Source organism: Callithrix jacchus, chromosome 2 (assembly GCF_049354715.1).
Source record: "Callithrix jacchus isolate 240 chromosome 2, calJac240_pri, whole genome shotgun sequence".
Taxonomy (NCBI): Eukaryota; Metazoa; Chordata; class Mammalia; order Primates; family Cebidae; genus Callithrix; species Callithrix jacchus.
Window position 1 is genome coordinate 70,853,926 of NC_133503.1, and position 20,731 is coordinate 70,874,656.

General features: G+C 45.5%; 1 protein-coding gene across 8 annotated transcripts; it reads left to right on the plus strand.

Moving 5' to 3' along the window:
* The first annotated feature begins 3,921 nt into the window (after positions 1-3,921).
* On the plus strand, positions 3,922-20,691 carry KIAA1191 (KIAA1191 ortholog). 8 transcript variants are annotated; one of them, XM_078364720.1, is made up of 9 exons: positions 3,922-4,111; positions 5,582-5,764; positions 5,940-6,026; positions 9,375-9,553; positions 12,643-12,769; positions 16,183-16,307; positions 18,449-18,555; positions 18,750-18,892; positions 19,004-20,691. In XM_078364720.1, exons 3-9 carry the CDS (start codon positions 5,999-6,001, stop codon positions 19,210-19,212), a joined length of 918 nt encoding a protein of 305 aa, XP_078220846.1. In that variant the 5' UTR covers positions 3,922-4,111; positions 5,582-5,764; positions 5,940-5,998; the 3' UTR covers positions 19,213-20,691. The 8 variants fall into 8 exon arrangements, with proteins under 8 accessions (XP_078220846.1, XP_078220847.1, XP_002744564.1 ...); XM_078364721.1 differs by having other exon boundaries at positions 5,582-5,689; positions 5,940-6,045; XM_002744518.7 differs by having other exon boundaries at positions 5,582-5,689.
* Positions 20,692-20,731: the final 40 nt, after the last annotated feature.

The following is a 20,731-nucleotide window of genomic DNA, read 5'->3' on the forward strand; positions in this document are numbered from 1 at the left end:
GTCACTCGGGAGGCTGAGGAAGAATTGCTTGAACCCAGGAGGTGGAGGTTGCAGTGAGCCAAGATCTTGCCACTGCACTCCAGCCTGTGTGATGGGAGACTCCATCTCAAAAAAAAAAAAAAAAAAAAGAGAGAGAGAAAGAATAACAGGCCAAACTTAGCCTGCAGTGCCAGTGATTTAGGAGGCTAAGGTGAGAAGAACTTTGAGGCCAGGAGTTTGAGAGCAACTTAGGCAACATAAGGAAACACTGTCTCTACAAAAAATAAAAAATTATCTGGGTGTGGTGGTGTGTACCTGTAAATAGCTACTGGGGAGGTTGAGGCAGGAGGATTGCTCAAGCACAGGGGTTAGAGGCTGCAGTGAGCTGTGTTCACGCCACTACACTCCAGCCTGGGTGACAGAATGAGATCCTGTCTCTAAAAAAAGAGAGAGAGAAAGAATCCTCGCAAGGATTTAATCTTGGCATTCATGTACATTTTATGTCATTTCAAAGAAAAGCACCTTGATCCCTTAAGAACTGAAGGCTCGGCTGGGCGTGGTGGCTCATGCCTGTAATCCCAGCACTTGGGGAGATTATGAGGTCAAGAGATCGAGACCATCTTGGCCAACATGGTGAAACCCCGTCTCTACTAAAAATACAAAAATTAGGTGGGCGTGGTGGTGCGTGCCTGTAGTCCCAGCTACTTGGGAAGCTGAGGCAGGAGAATTGCTCGAACCTGGGAGACGGAGGTTGCAGTGAGCTGAGATCGCACTACTGCACTGCAGCCTGGTGCCTGGTGACAGAGTGAGACTGTCTCAGAGGAAAAAAAAAAAAAAAAGAACTGAAGGTTCCTCAGGGTCTAATTTGAAGACCTCGAGGTCTAATTTGGCTTTGTGTCACCTTTCCTGCCTGCTGAGTGAGTATCCATCCTCATATTTCTCAGCTGGAGTCTTGTCACCCTGTCTGTCTGTCCCCTTACCTTTTCTTTTCTTTTTTTTTTTTTTTTGAGATGGAGTCTGTCCCTCAGGCTGGAGTGCAGTGGCACAATCTTGGCTGCAACTTCTACCTCCTGGGTTCAAGCGACTCTCCTACCTCAGCCTCCTGAGTAGCTGAGATTGCAGGAGTGCCACCACACCCAGTTTATTTTTGTATTTTTAGTAGAGACGGTGTTTTGCTGTGTTGGCCAGACTGCTCTTGAACTCCTGGCCTCAGGTGATCCATCCGCCTTGGTCTCCCAAAGTGCTGAGATTACAGATGTGAGCCATTGTGCTGGCCAGGAGGGACCCTTCTTAAGTCTTGTGATTCAGTTGTGACTTAACCCTCCCTTAGCTGGTATAGGAAGCTTACGAAACTAAACCATTTAGCAAAACAGTTTACTTGAAGAAGGCTTGCATGGGACTCTAGGCATTAAAATAATTAGTTTACTTGGGCCGGGTGTGGGTGGCACACGACTGTAATCCCAGCACTTTGGGAGGCTGAGCACTTGAGGCTAGGAGTTCGAGAATAGCCTGGCTAACATGGTGAAACCACATCTCTACAAAAAAAAATTTTTTTTTTGAGACGGAGTTTCACTCTTGTTACCCAGGCTGGAGTGCAATGGCGCGATCTCAGCTTACCGCAACCTCTGCCTCCTGGGTTCAAGCAATTCTCCTGCCTCAGCCTCCCGAGTAGCTGGGATTACAGGCACGTGCCACCATGCCCAGCTAATTTTTTGTATTTTTAGTAGAGACGGGGTTTCACCATGTTGACCAGGATGGTCTCGATCTCTTGACCTTGTGATCCACCCGCCTCGGCCTCCCAAAGTGCTGGGATTACAAGCCTGAGCCACCGCGCCCAGCATCTCTACAAAAATTAGCCGGGCGTGGTGGCACGTGCTTGTAATCCCAGTGACTCAGGAGGCTGAGGCAGGAGAATCGCTTGAAGCTGGGAGGTGGAGGTTTCCGTGAGCCGTGATTGTGCCCCTGTACTCCAGCTTAGGCAACAGAGTGAGACTCCATCTAAAAAAAAAAAAAAAAAAGAATTAGCTCCTCCTGAAAAATAACACCCATGTAGAGGGGAAAACCCACAAAATTGCTAAGATTGAAAGTTTACAGTTAGGCTGAGTGTGGTGGTGCATGCCTGTAATCTCATCACTTTGGGAGGCTGAGGTAAGGGGATCACTTGAGCCCAGGAGTTTTTGACTAGCCTGGGCAACATGGCAACCAACTCTACAAAAAGAAAAGTTGGGCATGGTGCAGTACACTTGTAATTTCAGCTACTCGAGAGGCTAGGGTGGGAGTATTGCTTGAAACTGGAAGGTCAAGGCTTCAGTGAGCCATGATTGTGTCACTGAATTCCAGCCTGGGCAACAGAGTGAGATCCTGTCTCCAAAAAAAAAAAAAAAAAAAAAAAAAGTTTGCATAGGTGCTATCCACCAAAACCATGACAGCTTCAGACATTGGTACCATAGATATCAGGGATAAAGGTCTTTTTTTTTTTGAGACGGAGTCACTCTGTAGCTCAGGCTGGAGTGCAGTAATGTGATCTTAACTCACTGCCGCGTGCTCCGCCTCCCTGGTTCAAGTGAGTCTCCTGCCTCAGCTTCCCAAGTAGCTGGGATTACAGTTGTCTGCCACCATGACTGGCTGATTTTGTATTTTTAGTAGAGACACGGTTTCGCCATGCTGTCCAGGCTGGTCTCGAACTCCTGACTTCAGGTGATCCACCCACCTCAGCCTTTCCAAGTGTTGGGATTACAGGCGTGATCCACTGTGCAGAGACAAAGACAAAGTTGTTTTAATCAGAGTCAGTAACTTCTTAAGTTTTCATATATTTGTCTTAAGGAAAGTCTTAAATTTTCATATATTAATGGCTAAGAAATAAATGAGATGATCCCGCCTTATGATCTATATAAAAGTGCAAGGTGTTATTTCTTCCTTTTCTTACTGAGATGTGATATACATCCCTTACTGTGGTGGATAAGGAGCAAGGTGCCAGCTATGCTTCCACAGAAGTTAAAAATATGGCATATTTTAAAAGCTCGAAATTAACAAAAGTACACCTTTAACACACACACACACACAATCATGCTGCAATATAATTATGCTATTCATAAGCTAATTATATAATTCATTAAAGACTTTAATTTGTAGTGCACTCAAGCACCCTGGTCTGGAAACAGCTTAAACAGTTTAAAGTTGTATAAGCAAGGCCTCTCAGTTCTGCCAGTATGCCTGGAAGCTTCAAATGCTGAAATCTAAATGTGACATCCACCCCTCACCACCACTCAGTAGTCCTCCTGAGATGGGTCTTGATGGCAAGCTTTGGACTGGGGTAGAAACGTGGATAGAGTTTTGCAACTTCTGCTTTAACTTCGTTACTTTGTCTTCTCTGTGAACTCTTTAGAGATAAGAGAAGTCTTCCTTATCCTTAGCTGGTGCCTCTAAGCCACACTTTCCTTAGTGTAATAGAGAAATGATATTAGGATCGCCTTTCCTAGGGGAGGCAGGTGAGGTCGGTTCCCTCTTTTGGTTCAGTTGCTAGTATGAACCCTGCCTATCCCCGCTGTTTTTGGAATACAGTCCGTGCTCACTACACCGCTTATTAATCAAAGTGACTTTTCATCTCTCCCAGTTTCAGCTTCACCTCCGTGAAGTGGGAAAAATAGGATGACAAGTGCTGGCACTTGGCAGCCCTTTTTGAGCATTGAGGGATTAGGTTTGTGGGTGTAATTTTACTATGCCATCTCTATCTTCCCTTAGCTTGTCACGGACCCAGGCACAGCACAGGGGCAGAGGAAGTATTGGTGAAGGGTGAAGGATTCCACACTGAGAGCTGCGGCTAGGCAACCCGCTGGGTAGCGAAGGGCGAGGGGTCTCGTGATGGTGGACTACAACTCCCAGTATGCCCCGAGTGCATGTGGGCCAAGTCTCGCGCGAGATTTCGCGGTCTCCGGAGGCTTTACACAAGGGCTGCCTGCCTGCCCGGCGGGCAGTGCTTCCTGGTAGGTCCTGGAGACCTTCTCGGTTGTCGCCGCTCTCACCATGGCTTGGGTCCAGACTTCGCCACAGCTTCTGGGGAGACGTGGGCCCTCGGAACCTTTTTAGTGCCGGATTCCGGGCCGCAGGCAGCCCCGCGGCAGGAGGATAACAGGTGAACTGTTGGCGGGCCTGGGCCCTCCCTAGGGCTGCGTCCTCTGCGGATCTGGAGGGACGCTTCCGGCGAGGCCCGGTCTCGGGGCCCCTCCAAGCCGCTCCCCTCTCCCCCACTCCTTAACCCTTCAGCTCGGCTTCGAGCTCGGCCGGGCTGCCCCCTAGTTCCGCTGTCTGGGGTCCCCGTAATGAGGCTTCTCTCCGGGATACCCTGCAGCTCCCGTACGCGCTTCCCCTCCGCTTCCTGGGACCAGCCCAGCCCGCTGCTTGTCCTCAGCCTCATCTCCCAAGCCCTCGCCTTGCCCCACCCTCGGGAGCCTCAGGCTAGGGTCCTGGCCCTAATCTTGGCCTGGAGGGATGGGAAAAGCAGCGGGCCCTTCATATCCTGGCGGCACCGTCTTGTATCTTGTGAAGTAGAGGTAGAGGAATGGTGAGCTGGGGGCTGGGGGCACAGGAAAAGGGAAAAGGTAAGGGGATTTGTCTGGGGCGGGAATGCTCTCTGGATAGGGAGGATTGCTGAGCTCCGCCTTTGCGACGGACTTAATGAACTGTCAATAACTGGTTTGCTCCCTCTGAGCCCTATCAAAATAGAGGGACAGGACAGCAAGCTGAAAAATAGTAGAATAGCTTTCTCAGGCCCTCGTTTTAACTCCCCTGTAAACTGGGTATGAAACTACCTGACTTGCAGATGGGCCACTTAATCTGTGACCGTGGACAAATTTACTTAACTCCTCTGATTTTTAGTTTCCTTCTCCTTGTTTTTAAAATTTAATTTTTTTGGGGGGGAGCGAGTCTCACTCTGTCGCCCAGGTTGGAGTGCAGTGGTGTGATCTCGACTCACTGCAACCTCCGCCTCCCGGGTTCAAGCGATTCTCCTGCCCCCACAGCCTTTCAAGTAACTGGGATTACAGGCGCCCGCCACCACACCCAGCTAATTTTTGTATTTTTAGTAGAGACGGGGATTCACCATGTTGGCCAGGCTAGTCTTGAACTCCTGACTTCAAGTGATCTGCCCTCTTGGGTCCAGTTTCCTTCTCTCTCTTTTTTTTAAAATTTAAAAAAATATTTAAAAAAATTAAGATGGGGTTTCACCATGATGGCTAGGCTGGTCTTGAACTCCTGACCTCAGGTGATCCACCCACCTCGGCCTTCCCAGAGTGCTAGGATTACAGGCGTGAGCCACCGCACTCGGCTATCCTTCGTGTAAGAGATAGCTTTAAAAAAAATCAGCATTGGGATAAACAATGTGTGCTTTGTCATCTTTCTGCAAGGATTAAAAGACAAGATAAACGCTATAAATAGTTTATAGTGTTAGCAATAAAGAGCGAATTTCCCTATTGTGGTATTTGGCTGCTTGCTGTGAGTTAAGAAAATGAAATGAGTGTAATAGCCGTTGCAAAGTTGTTGTGGGGAATAAACAAGTGTCAGACTCTGACAGGCTGTTCCAATGCTGGCTGTTTGTTGTTATTAGAACCTCTGGATGGACTCTTCCTGGGAAGCTTTGCTAATTTGCAGCAGCTGGACCATGTTCCTCATTAACATCTGTCTGTCAGCTTAGTCGTCACATCATTTCACCCTGGTAAGGTGACTTTTTCACCATGTAAGGCGTCTTAGCTCTGTCATCTCACAGGCGTTCAGATCAGCCACAGGAGTGGTGAGACCTTTGACTTTATTGTTTTTTCATTGGCATATTTCTCACACATTGGCTCTTGTATGTGTGTTTCAACCTTGTAAACAAGCCATAAAATTCTATGTGCCTGTCGGAAGAACAGCATTTGCGCTATTCTTTGGTGTTCACCATAAGAAAATGCCCTTTGTTATTTTATTAGGTGGCAGGGACTCAGCTCGGAATTCTATATAGAAAAAGCAACTGGATCCCAGTCTTTCAATGGCTTCAAGACAACCAGAAGTGCCTGGTAAACCTAATTCTTTTTGGTAAAATTGTCTTTTGCCCTTATTAATGTTTTAAGCTAGACAGAAACCATTTTATCTGAATTACATATTTGTTAATGGTTAATCTTTGCCACTAGGCAAGTATTAAGACTTAATAGATTGGCTTATTTTATTATTTTATTATTATTATTATTATTATTATTTTTTGAGACAGAGTCTTGCTCTGTTGCCCAGGCTGGAGTGCAGTGGCATGATCCAACTATTTTTGTATTTTTAGTAGAGACGGGATTTCACCATATTGGCCAGGCTGGTCTTGAATGCTTGACCTTGTGATCTGCCTGCCTCAGCCTCCCAAAATGCTGGGATTATCGGTGTGAGCCACTGAGCCTGGCCAGTTTTATTTTATTTTTGAGACGGAGTCTCTCTTTGTTGCCCAGGCTGGAATCCAGTGTCGCCATCTCAGCTCACTGCAACTCCTGCCTCAGCCTCCTGAGTAGCTGGGATTGCAGGTGTCCGCCACCACATACAGCTAATTTTTATATTTTTAATATAGATGGGGTTTCTCCATGTTGGTCAGGCTGGTCACGAACTGCTGACCTCAGGTGATCCACTCTCCTCAGCTTCCCAAAGTGCTGGGATTATAGACGTGAGCCACTGTGCCCAGCCTTAGATTGGCATCATTTAAATATTTTATTAGCAGCTCAGCCATAGTCTGAAACTTTAACCTAACTTAAAGAGAACAGCCACTTCATTTAAGGGTATTGTGGTAAATTTATTACTTTACTAGAGTTATCAAATAAGAATTCAGAAAAAGTTGTGCAGTTCTTGTAGTATGTACCAAAGTGATTAAACTCACCTTTTTGGTGGTGGTGGGGAGGTGAGATGGAAGTCTTGGTAAAAAGGCACCAGTCTGCTTAAATGGCAGATTGAACTTAATCATGAAAATGCTCACAGCAACACTTAATCAATTAATTTCTGGGTTACTGACACCATCAATCACTCCTTGAATTGTTTCATGAGTAGGGAAAGTGAGTTTTAATTAAATTTGAATCACTCAATTTCTGATTCTTAGTAAAGTATTATGATGAAGAAAGATGATGGTTCCTATCTCTTAGGGTTGTGAAAGATTAAACAAAATATGTAAAAATTGGGGCTAAAAATCAGTGATAAATATGCGTTTACTACCCAGAATGCATTTGGTCTCTTTTTATAGGAATATATTTTCTAGTAAGCATTAGCCAACTTTATTACTTTTAGGATGGCTGTTCAGTGGGAGTCTAAGATGTTTTTGAAATTGCTCCCCAAATAGGTGGATTAATAGAAGTCTCCTGTGTTCCCTAATATAGATCTACCGCTAGTCTTAACATCATCAGCTCTGTTTTAGTTTGTCTTTCATTGTTGCTGTGATTACTGTAAGCTCTATGTAGCCATCATGAGCTGTAGGGTTGTGCCCATTTGGCGAATACTTTGTAGTGTGTTGTATGCAGTGCGCACACACTGGCTTAGGTCTGTGTTCCAGTTCCCAGCACACTCTTTCGAGCTGGGTGATGATATTGGGCAAGTTGATTGCAACAATGGGAAATTGGAAAATGGGAAGAACATCTGCTTAATGAGGATTAGATAAGATGAGGGATGTAACTGTCTAGCCAGGAGGAAGACTCAGTAATTATTATTTGCTTGTGTGTGTGAGATGCTATGCACATACCATAACATTCACCCATTGAAAGTGAACGATGTTGTGATTTTTAGTATATTCACAGGGTTGTGCAAACAACACTACCATCTAATTACAGCATATTTTCTTTTCTTATCTTTTTTGAGATGGAGTTTCGCTCTGTTGCCCAGGTTGGAATGCAGCGGTGTGGTCTCAGCTCACTGCAACTTCTGCCTCCCAGGTTCAAGCAATTCTCCTGCCTCAGCCTCCCAAGTAGCTGGTACTACAGGCATATGCCACCACGCTTGGCTAATTTTTTGTATTTTGAGTAGAGATGGGATTTTGCCATATTGGCCAGGCTGGAACTCCTGACCTCAGGTGATCCACCCATGTCAGCCTCCCAAAATGCTGGGATTATAGGCGTGAGCCACCACACCTGGCCAAATTACAGTATGTTTTCATCACCTCCAAAGGAAAACCTCATACCATTAGCAGTCATATCCTCATTCCCCGTCCCCAGCAACCACTAATCCTCTTTTTATTTCTATGCTTTTGTTAATTATTATTAGTAGCAATAGTAATAATACAGTAGCTGCTTGGTCCCTTGCCATTTATATGAAATCTTTTGTGGTTTTGGACTTATTTTCAGGCAGGTTGATGTCTTAGAGAGTATGATTATGTGATTTTAGCAACAGGAAAGTTTCACCTTTAAGGTAGGCTCTGGATATTACTTCTGATATGGAAGGATTAGCAAACCAAACACAATGAACTTGGCTTCCTGGCCTGGCACAGCTGAGAGTGCCCTTGAGTGGGGTGGCTGCATCACAACTGGACATGCTGGGGATCAGTTCCAGTAGACAGGAATGGCAGGATCACCTGGTGGTGGTTTGTGAGACTGGTTGTCAATAATTTCTATGATGGAAAGTGACTCTGTTGTTTAAATAAGTCATACAGAATATTTGAAACTACAGATGATGCCAGACAACATTTTTTATAGTGCTTTTGTTTTCTTTGGTGAGGAAAGGAAGGTAGAGGATTCACAGACTTTGGTTGAGCCCAAGGTGGCCATTTTTTGAATGAACTTGGGCTGCTCACTTTACCCCTAGGCCCTAGTTTCCTCATCTATGAAATGGGAATGAGAACTTCATATCCTCTGTCATTTCATGTCTTCAGTCTTGCATGAATTGAGAGCCTTAGTATTTTAATAGAGGGTGGCTTCTGTGGCATAAAGGACACAGCTTTGAAATGAGATAGTTTTGGGGTTTGATTCCAAACTGTACTTTGAAGTTGTGGCCAAGTACATTTAAATGGAACTTCAGGTTTCCTAATCCATGAAAATTAGTGGGATGTGGTGGCATATGCCTATAAGAATCCCAGCTACTCACTAGACTGAGGCACTTGAGCAAAGGAGGTTGAGCCTGCAGTGAGCCGTGATCGTGCTGCCGCACTCCAGCCTGGGCAACATAGACTGTGTCTCTAAACAAATTAAAAAAAAAAAAAAGATGAGGATGCCCGAGTGGGTAAGTGGACCACCCAAAGTGTCAGGTATAGAGGAAGGGATTGGCCTTTCCTGGTTGGGATTAGCTACTCCAGAACAAGCTATTTTTGCTCTGTCTGAGAACAAGAATATTTCAGAACTTTCCTTCCTGCAGATTAATTTAAAGCTACTAGTATTTCCAGTTGCTGAACCTGTCTTGACAGGTGTCTCTGTTCTTAGCTCTTGAGGCTAGTGGGCCTCTAGGCAAGATGTCCCTGCCCATCGGGATATACCGCCGGGCACTCAGCTATGATGATACCCTCGAGGACCCTGCGCCCATGACTCCTCCTCCATCGGACATGGGCAGTGTCCCCTGGAAGCCAGTGATTCCAGAGCGCAAGTATCAGCACCTCGCCAAGGTATCTGACCCTGCTGGCCACTTCTGGCAAACGCAACCCCTTTGTCCTTCCTCTGCTCCAGAAGCCTTCAGCGGCTCTCTGTGCCCATGGAATCTAGCGGCAACCACCCGCTGTATGTGTTTTCTGTGCCTCAGTTATAGTTGATGTCTTTTTTACTTTTTAAAAAATTTCATTTATTTCATTAAAATAAAATTCAATAGCTTTAGGGTTACCCGTGGTTTTGTTCATATGGATGAATTGTGTAGTAGTGAAGTCTGGGCCTTTAGTGCACCTGTCACCTGAATAGTGTACACTGTACCCAATAGATGGTTTTTAAAATTAATTTCCCCCCTTTTCTTTTCTTTCTTTCTTTTTGTTTTTTTTTTTGAGACGGAGTCTTGCTCTGTTGCCAGGCTGAAGTGCAGTGGCACAATCTCGGCTCACTGCAACCTCAGCCTCCCAGGTTCAAGCAATTCTCCTGCCTCAGCCTCCTGAGTAGCTGGGACTACAGGCACCCACCCATGTCTGGCTAATTTTTTGTATTTCAGCAGAGATGGGGTTTCACCATATTGGCCAGGATGGTCTTGATTCCTTGACCTTGTGATCCGCCTGCCTCAGCCTCCCATAGTGCTGGGATGGCAGGCATGAGCCACTGTGCCTGGCCAGGTTTTTTTTCTTTTTAATTCAAAACTAGAATGGTCTTGTCTGCCCCTGACCCTTCCATATTCCCCTTCCCATTCCCTACAGAGCTAAATCCAGGCTCAGCCACATTCCATGTGATTTAAGTCCTGCCTGCCTCTCCCCAGCTCTCCTACTCAGCGCATGAACAGTGCAAGTTACCTACAATCCTTGCACTTAGCAGCATATTTTCTGCCTCTCAGTCTTTGGCTCACACTGCCCTGATTGTTTAGGATATTTACCATCTGTATCCTGTTCTCTCACCCCTTCTCCCACTCCATTTGCCTGAAAAATGATATCCTTAAAGTCTACACTCAAAAGACTCTTCTGTGACAGTTTTTCTGACATCTCCATCCTCGTGATAAGGCCATCACCTCTCCCTTTGAGCTTTCCACGGTATCATGGTCCCTGTCACCATCCCTGCATTGCTTTCTCACCATCCATTAGCTTCCTGAGGACAGGGGCCATGTCTAGGTTTGTACTCTATCTGTGGGATCCAGCAGAGGGCCTGGCAGAGATTCCCCAAAGATGCTCATTTTGTGATTGGGGAAAAAATCGGCCCTTTTTTTTGAACACATGCTGTGCTTCTCCTCACGCTGTTTCTCCAGCCTCGGTTGCATTTTCCCATGGCCGTCCTCTGTAACGTCTCCTTCCTAAGGCCCTTCTTAATACACCTCACAGTCCTTTGTGCAGTCCAGTTTCGTGGGTTCGAGTTTTTGGAGCCTGTGCTTCCTGACCTAAGGGACATTTCTCACCTCTGACTCTCCAGCCACCAATAATAGAAAAAAGGTTATACTGTTGCCAGGATAAAGTAGGCATGCCAAGTTCACATAGGGTGTTTACCCTGTAGCTCCAGTTTCTCTGAACTTTGAGCCACATGATAGCTCGGGGCCTGACAGGCAGTACACAGTAAGGGTCCACTGAATTAGGCCTTGGTGTGAATCCCAAGTGGTCTGTCCTGGCAATGCCTTGGGCACACAACTTTACCCGGAGCCCCAGTGTCTCCCTTTAAGAGTTGGGTTATGTCGTAGAGGTGCTTTGGGGATTAAATAAAGGGGATGCAAAGGCTTGTCGCTTTCTGTTTGTAGAGCCATATTTGATTCTTTCTAATGAGTGTTTTTTTTTTCCCCACTCTCCAATATACTCTCAGGGCAGAAAGCTCCTTTCTAAGAAAGTGCCCCCTACAGCTCTGGGGGATATTTCCTGTATCAATTATCTACTGAAATACGTCCCAGTCAGTTGTTCAGGAGAGTATTCCATGTAACAAGTAGCAAAAGTGCAAGAAGGAGAAAAGGCCTGATGCAGTTTGCCTGTGACATCAGAGCAGTGGGCTTTAGGTCCAGAGCAGGAGGTGAGAGAGCTTCTGGCGGCGCTTCCCAGGCCACACACCCTGCTGATGGCTCCACAAGGCAAGGGATAAGCAGGCTTCCAGGTTTCTACGGGGCATCAGCCGGAACAGCTGACAACTTGGAACAGCTGCTCTCACGGAGACCTCCGCTTGACTCAATGCATGCAGTCTTTTATTTGCCCTGACTCTTCCCATGTTAGGAATCAACCATCTTCCCAGTAAGGAAACATAGGCTCAAGTTTTACTCAAGGTCACAGCTTAAAGGTATAAATTCTGTTTTGTAGTAAGGATACAACATTTTCAGTACTTTTTATCTGTCCCCCCTTTTCAACCATCTTATCAGTTCTTCCAGATAAGCATAGAATAAAGAGTAAGCCTTATTCTCTCCTCCCTGCTAGGCTTGAGCAAGGTATCAGGTGTTTCAACTGCAGAACGTAGAGGCTTCCAGTTCTTGCATGTTAAAAATTAGGAGCTAAGTAGATTTTTAAATTTGTTTCAAAAGACCATTACTTGAACCTTGGGAGCAGTGGTCCTTAAGTGGCCTTGGGATCCACAGCATCAGCATCACCTGGGAATTCATTAGAAACAAATCCTTGAACTGCACCCCAGAACAACCAGGACCCACTGAATCAAACTCCAAGGTAGAGCCCGGCAGCCTGTTTAACAAGCCTCCAGGTGATTCTAATGCTTGGCACAGGATGAGAAACACTTAGCCAGTGCTCTTGTTAATTAAGACCTAGCACAGTGCCTGCTATGTGGTCACTGCTTCGTAATAGCCTTTTCTTCTGCATTGGAATAGTACTATAGTGTATTGGAAGGTCATAGTCTGGGGAGGTAGTGGACCTCAGAGCTTCAGATTCTGGCTTTCCCACTTTTATAAATGTGCACTATTCACATAATGTCTTTGTTGTCACTGTGGATAATACCTATCTAGATGGATGGAGATGACCAACTCCTCCCTTCAACCATTTCCTCACTTACTAGATTAATGTGATTTCAGTAACATCCTCCCCAGAGGAGTGAGTTTAGGTGTGTGGCTCCCCTGCCCTGCTTAAGTGCTCTGTGCTGTACCTCTCTTGAACAGGTGGAGGAAGGAGAGGCCAGTCTACCCTCCCCTGCCGTGACGCTGTCATCAGCCATTGACAGTGTGGACAAGGTCCCAGTGGTGAAGGCTAAGGCTACCCATGTCATCATGAATTCTCTGATCACAAGTAAGCACTCTTCACCCTCTGCGTAGAGTGCCATTGGGGCGGGGAAGAGTTGAGGCTCCCTACAAGCTGACTGTAGATGATTCTACAATATGCACACCTTGCCTTGTCCTAACAAATGTCAGTTCGGCTGCTGAGTCATGTCAGTATTGAAGCTCCATTTATTAGGTGGAAGATTTGCCAAATGTTCAGCATCTCATCTGATTTAGGTGCATTCCTGCTGCTTTGTTGATTCAATCTCATAGATCTGTCACTGTGGACTTGGGCAAGTTACTTAACTATAGAGACTGTTTGCCCTGCTCTAAAATCGGGAATTTAACTGGCAGGTTGAGGTTGAAGTGAGGATCGGACGGCCCAGCACTCAGTGGCTGGCAGCTGGAGAAGGCAAAACATTGAGGCATTTCCTGCTTGCCCCGGATTTTTTTTTTTTTTAAATTAAACAGCTCAAAGTTGGTCTACCAGGAAGAGGACCAGGTCCACTTGGTGCCTTTTGTCTTAAGAATGTATGATTGATCGTCCTAATGAACCCTGATATGAGAGCTTGCATTTTTTTTTAACCTTATAACACGTTAGCTAAACTTCATTCTGGAGGGTTTCTCAGGTTGCTGTGTGAGTTAACAATTAAATACATGGCTCTGCTTGTCAGCAGTAGTGCCTCTACCAGGGTAAGGTACATAGAGGTTCTCCTTGGTTGACTCTTTTTTTTGAGACGGAGTTTCGCTCTTGTTACCCAGGCTGGAGTGCAATGGCACGATCTTGGCTCACCACAACCTCCGCCTCCTGGGTTCAGGCAATTCTCCTGCCTCAGCCTCCTGAGTAGCTGGGATTACAGGCACGTGCCACCATGCCCAGCTAATTTTTTGTATTTTTAGTAGAGACGGGGTTTCACCATGTTGACCAGGATGGTCTCGATCTCTTGACCTCGTGATCCACCCGCCTTGGCCTCCCAAAGTGCTGGGATTACAGGCTTGAGCCACCGCGCCTGGCCCGGTTGACTCATTTTTGAAGTCAGAAGCCCTTGTTTATCTTCTCCAGGAGGGCATCAGTTTGTCTTGCACAATTCCTAGTGAATTCACCAAGAACCAAAAGTCCAAACTCTTACTTTGGTTTTCTCTCTATCTCTTTTTTTTTTTTTGAGATAGAGTCTCACTTTGTCCCTCAGGCTGGAGTGCCATTGGTGTGGTGTCTGCTCTTTGCAACCTCTGCCTCAGGCTTCAAGTGATTCTCCTGCCTTAGCCTCCCAAGTAGCTGGGACTACAGGTGTGTGCCACCACCCCTGACTAATTTTTGTATTAGGAGATACGTAGGCCATGCTGATCTCAAACTCCTGACCTTGTGATCTGCCCACCTCGGCCTCCCAGAGTACTGGGATTATAGGTGTGAGCCATCGTACCTGGCCTATACTTTGATTTTCTCTTATTCACACCTGTTGAATCAGCAACATTACTTTTATTTTACAAGCTTGAGAATGTGTTCTAGCCATGTTACAAAACTTAATCATTGTTCTAAGAAACAAATTTAACTTTAATGAAACTAGTTTACCAACTGGGCATGGTGGCTCAGGCCTGTAATCATAGCACTTGGGGAGGCCAAGGCAGGAGAAATGCTTGAGCCCAGGAGTTTGAGAACCAACCCGAGCAACACAGTGAGACCCTGGTGGCGCACACCTGTAGTCCTAGCTACACGGGAGGTTGAGGCAGGAGAATTGCTTGAACCTGGGAGATGGAGGTTGCAGTGAGCTGAGATCATGCCACTGCACTCCAGCTGAGGTGACAGAGTGAGACTCCATTTCAAAAAAAAAAAAAAATTCGTGGTATTGGTATACTGTAATTTATGAAATCCCTTCTTTGTAGATTTTCAAGTGACTACCTGGTAAGTCTGGAGAATATTCTTAACGCATTTAGTTTTTCTTTGCTTCTATTTCTGATGAAAATACCTCCTTAGAAGAGGAATGACTAAGTCATAAAATGTATCTGATATTTGGACTTGTCCACAGCTGCCACAAGCTGTATATAAGAGTGTATTCTGTAGTTTGTACAAATTAAGCAGAAAGCCGTTATTCATTCCACAGCAGAACTAACTTATTTATTCTGAGATAATCAAGTCAGACTGAAAGGATGTTGATTATGTCAGCTGTGCCAGGCACCATGATGGGCCATTTCACACAGGAGAAACGTGGAGTCAGTAGACTCTGGCTAATTCAAGGCAGGCTGTTTGAATCTCCATGGTACCTTGGTGCCATCTAACCTGAATGTGGTCAGTTTCTCTTTGGCAAAAGTTTTTGTGTGGGTGATGAGGGTGGTGCATCTCTCTTAGAAAGTTTTATATTTGGAGAATTTTTACTGTGTCGGGATATCAGTTGCCTTGTCCATGCTGCATTTCTTTTTTGTTGTTGTTGAGACAGAGTCTGTTGCCCAGGCTGGAATGCAATGGCACGATCTCGGCTCGCTGCAACCTCAGCCTCCCAGGTTAAAGTGATTCTTTTGCCTCAGCCTCCCAAATAACTGGGATTACAGGCACACACCGCCACACTCAGCTAATTTATATATTTTTGGTAGAGATGTGTTTTGCCATCTTGGCCAGGCTGGTCTTGAACTCCTGGCCTCAAGTGATTCCATGTTGTATTTCTTTCTTTTTTTTAAATGGAATTTTGGTCTTGGCACTCAGGCTGAAGAGCAGTGGTACAATCTTGGCTCACTGTAACCTCTGCCTCCCAGGTTCAAGCGATTCTCATGTCTCAGCCTCCCAAAAGTTGCTAGGATTATAGGTGCCTGCTACCATGCATGGCTAATTTTTGTGTATTTGTGTGTTTTTAATTTTTTTTTTTGAGACAGAGTTTCGCTCTTGTTGCCCAGGCTGGAGTGCAATGGCATGATCTAGGCTCATCACAACCTCCACTTCCTGGGTTCAAGCACTTCTGCCTCAGCCTCCCAAGTAGCTGGGATTACAGGCATGTGCCATCACACCCAGCTGATTTTGTATTTTTAATAGAGACGGGGTATCTCCATGTTGGCCAGGCTGGTCTTAAACTCCTGACCTCAGGTGATCTGCCTGCCTTGGCCTCCCAAAATGCTGGGATTACAGGCGTGAGCCACCACGCCCAGCCCCGTCTTGCATTTCTCAATACAAAGAAAATGTCACCATGTATAATTAAGAGGATCGTGTGAGTATTGACCTCAAGGTTCTTCAGCTATCCCTTTAGGAATAACCTCTTCAGCTTGGTGTGAGGGGAGGCTTCCTTCTGGCTAGAGAACCTTTGTGTGAGGTTCAGAATTACTGCTACGGTGCCTCTTTGGGGGAACTCTCCTCTTATTTGGATTCTTGCTTCTGGGGAGAACAGCAGTTATCCATGTTATCCTCCCTATTTTGTGATGGGAGAGGGGAATGGGCATGACTGTCATCTCCTCTGTTCCCAGAACAGAACCAGGAAAGCATTCAGCATTTTGGGCGACAGGCAGGGCTAAGAGATGCTGGCTACACACCCCACAAGGGCCTCACCACCGAGGAGACCAAGTACCTTCGAGTGGCAGAAGCACTCCACGTAAGCTCTTAGGAACTTTCAAAAAACAAAACCTTCAGTGTTCATGGCTTGAAATGTGGCTGTGGTTTTGAAGTTACCAGCTCAGTTAGTTGGGGGCTTGGAGTTAGTCTCGCTCCAGAGCTCTTAGCCTTGTAGTTTTTGCTTATCCACCTATACAGTGGGGGTGTCTGTTTTGCTACTTCTGGTTAGCAGGATCAAGTGAGAGTCTCAGTTACACAAACATATGAGCACTTTATGAACCATAAAGCAAATGTGGAGTATTTTGGGGAGAACTGGGCAGCCTTAACAGAGGTAACAGTTTAACTGGAAAGGAACATCCTGCTCTGCATTTAATTCTTAAGAAGTTAAAATCAAATGTGAAATTGGAATGTTGGTATTTTCATTTCTATAAATGAAGAATTTTGGTAAGGGTTAATTTAGTGATAGCCAAATATTTGAATGAATAGTTTCAAATGACTTCCTATCAGACAAGGCCACTCATACTGGATAGTGCTGTATGATTTGTGAAGCCCTTGCATTCATTTCATCCACACAATCACCTTTTGGGGGCAGATGCTCTTCTCTGTATTTTGTAAATGAGGAGATTGGGATTCAAAGTCATCTATTCAGCCACTCATAGTACCCAAACCCAAGTCTCCTGATGCCTTACTTCCTGTTGGCTTTTTCCTCCTTATTCCAGAGCAGCTTGGAAATATGGCTCCTGAAGGGGCTCATAAGGGAGTCAGGGGCAGATTGTGAGGGGACACAGTTACAGTTAAGACACTTGGGCTGGCTTATGTAGGCAAGGATGAGTCAGAATCCAGGCTTGTCCCAAGCTTTAAGAGTTCTGAACAGGGTACATGATGAAGGCATGATGAGGAGAGCACAGGAGGCAGGAAATGATCATGGTGTACAGTATGTGGAAGGAGGAATAACACGGATCTGCTGGTCTGTGGGTGGGGATATAAAACATTGTGGCCTGTTTGCACTTACCTGGGCTGGAGTGCTGTGTTGAGATCTTGGCTAACTGCAACCTCCGCCTCCTGGGTTCAAGCGATCCTCCCACCTCAGCCTTCCAAGTAGTTAAGATTACAGGCATGTGCCACCATGCCCGGCTAATTTTTAATAGAGATGGGGTTTCACCATGTTGGCCAGGCTGGTTTAGAACTCCTGACCTCATGTGACCTACCAGCCTCAGCCTCCGAAGTGCTGGGATTACATGTGTGAGCCACCGGGCCTGGCCCTGTTTGCATTTCATAATGAGCATTCCAGATGATTCTTCTGCAGGCTAGGTTTCAAACTACTGCTATAGGAAATCAGGGTTGGGCTGGTGGCCAGTTTAAGCTTTCTAACAAGACAGATGCTTCTAGAGAGGGGCACCATCAGCCTTTGACACTTCAACAGAACTTTCCAGGATAGGTCAGTGAGAATTCTATTTGAGCAATTCACCTTATATAATGGTAGGATTGATTTTGGTTGACCTGTTTTCTGTGTCTTGCCCATAAATGCTAGCTGTAACTTACATCTTGTAACAGATTGTCAACTTACATGAATGAATCTGTTGAGTGTTTGAGAAAATTCAAACATGATCATTGTTTGGAATGCAGCTTGGGGTAAGCAGTGGCAGGCAGGCCTGGAGGGAGAAGACAACATGGGAGCCTCGGTCTAGAAGAGCTGAGATGACCTGTCTCTCCCTGCTAGACTTCGAGTCAGTTAGAGGAATGCTCACGGTGCTGAGGGAACAGGGTGGCTGACTGTGGGAGGTAAGGAGAGAATGAAGCTTCCTCAGAGGAAGCATTTACTGAAGAGAAGCAGCATGCCTGAGTCTTGGCTTGGAGAGACTGGGAATAGCAGGGCATGTACATGGTAAGAGCAGCAGCGAGACAAGAGCCTAAGGCCTGCTAAAGAGGCCAAGAAGGCTGGCAGCTTGAGTTCTGGCTCATACATTTTACTGGCTGGGTGAATGTGGAGAAATTGCTTCACTTTTCTGAAAGTAAAAGTTGTAGTGTAAAGCTTTAAGTACAGCGATATTTGTGATATAGTGTAGAATGAACACATTTTTTGCCTAAAGTTGGAATGCAAACCAAATTGTTTATACCCAGGCGTAGCTGTTTTGAATTTGCTTTCATTTTTAAAGTCTCTCTTCTTACCCATCGGAGCAGAAACTAAAGCTACAGAGTGGAGAGCTAACAAAAGAAGAGAGGCAGCCTGCATCAGCCCAGTCCACTCCCAGCACCAGTCCTCACTCTTCACCTAAGCAGAGGTCAAGGTGAGTCCTTCCTGTGACCCTTCTGAGGACCTGTGTACTTTAGGAAAGCTAGGGTGTCAGACAAGGTTGTATTTAAGCCTTTGGTATCTGAGGGAGAAGGGATAGTTCAAATTCTATTCTTTTGGTGTGAGACATTTCTAGGGGTGAAGGAAGAGGTATTTTATTTAGGATATGTTTTATTCTTTCTCTTCCAGGGGCTGGTTCACTTCTGGTTCTTCTATAGCCTTACCTGCCCCAAATCCTAGCACCATGGACTCTGGAAGTGGAGATAAGGACAAAAACTTGTCAGATAAGTGGAGCCTCTTTGGACTGAGATCCCTTCAGAAGCATGATTCTGGTAAGGCAGCACTTTCAAAAAAGAAAGCAGCATGGCAGGCATCTTACCATGTTGTAATTCAGGAGCTGCCTACTGATTTTGAAATCATTTGCACTCTGGTTCACTTTGTAGGAAGTTTTGCCACCCAGGCCTACCGAGGAGCCCAGAAGTCCTCTCCAATGGAATTGATCCGTGCCCAGGCTAACCGAATGGCTGAAGAACCAGCAGCCTTGAAGCCGCCCAAGATGGACATCCCAGTGATGGAAGGGAAGAAACAGCCACCACGGGCCCATAATCTCAAACCCCGTGACTTGAATGTACTCACACCCACTGGCTTCTAGAGACCTTTCTCTCCAGGGATTCTGGTGAAGAGGGTTTCTTGCATCCCACTCCCCTTTTACGTTGGTTCTGACATAGGAAAGATATATTTAAAAACTGTCAATCAGCTGGGCACAGTGGCTCACACCTGTTATCCCAGCACTTTGAGTGGCCAAGATAGGTAGAACACCTGAGGTCAGGAGTTCAAGACCAGCCTCGCCAACATGGTGAAACCCTGTCTTTACTAAAAAAACTAGCCAGGCGTGATGATATGCGCCTATAGTCCCAGCTACTCAGGAGGCTGACACAAGAATTGCTTGAATCCTAGGAGGTGGAGGTTGCAGTGAGCCAAGATCATGCCATTGCACTCCAGCCTGGGTGACAGAGCAAGACTCCATCTCAAAAAAATAAAAATAAATGAAGTTAAAAACCTGTTAAACTGAGGCTAGAGCTGGAGACATAATTGGTTTTTGAGAAACATTACTACAAAGCTTGCCCTTGTATGGAAGAAGCCATTTTGTATTGCTTTAAAGTTAGACTAAATATTCTTAGCAGTGGTCAGTGGGGACCTCTACCTGTTTTTTCATCATTTACCCTAGGTAAGAACTTTGATCACTGCTTACTAGGTAAAGAATGTATGTGCTGTTCCAGAGCCCAGGCTTCTTGATTCCTTTATCACTATCCATGTGAGCATTGACAAATCATAGCGTAGAGTTGCTCACTGATTCGCTAAGATGACTCTGGCCCTGTTGATGGCTGGTGCTGTGCTCCAGTCTTACCAGTTAGGGGACCCAAGATTTGTTTGGGACCTGGGTACAGGTAAAAGCTAGACTTGGCAGGGATCCCTCTTTCTAGGCTGAACCTTGAGTCCCCATGCTTTTTGGTAGACTTAATGGATCACTATCCAGTGCTGCGGGAGGCGTGCTCCTCTTTCTATGCCACAGGACAAACACTAGTCTACCAGAGCCTTTCTTGCACTTTAAAGTGAGATTAATTTAACTCCAATTTGGTTAAAAACTTGCTAAGAGAGAAAGTTCAGTCTACTGATTTGGTATAGGTAAATGGACATTAAACTTTTTTAAAGTAAAGGATATGGTAGGTACAGTTAGATTATATTCTTGAGGTTCATGTGAAGCCAGTGGTGTTACTTTATTTTGATTTCCTTGTTCAGGTCAGGAACTGGAACATCTGTCGGGGGGAGGTGAAGGAATTCAAAATTTTCTGTACGGAAGCATTTTTCACCAAAATGAGCCTCATCCCTTTATGCAACACATAACCTTACTGAGGGAGGGAAACAGCAAAACCACCTTTTAATTTCTCCTCACTGTGTACAAGTTCAGTCATTGTCTTGAACACTGTCTCAAATACCTGTTTTTGTTTTGGAGAGTACCTTGTCTGTATAAGAAGCTGACCTTTCCATAGAGAGGCCCTAGAGTCTAATTTATTTATGTCTTCTAGTATGATCTCGTTTTGACAATTAAAATCCTTACTACTTTCTCAAATGTGGCTATTTTTTTTTGTCCTTTTAACAATAGTTCTTCT

Coding starts and splice junctions, on each gene's coding strand:
- KIAA1191 (XM_078364720.1), top strand. CDS start 5,999: ATGGCTTCAAGACAACCAGAAGTGCCTG. Junction 6,027..9,374: donor AAGACAACCAGAAGTGCCTG/GTAAACCTAATT, acceptor CTCTGTTCTTAG/CTCTTGAGGCTAGTGGGCCT. Junction 12,770..16,182: donor CATGAATTCTCTGATCACAA/GTAAGCACTCTT, acceptor CTCTGTTCCCAG/AACAGAACCAGGAAAGCATT.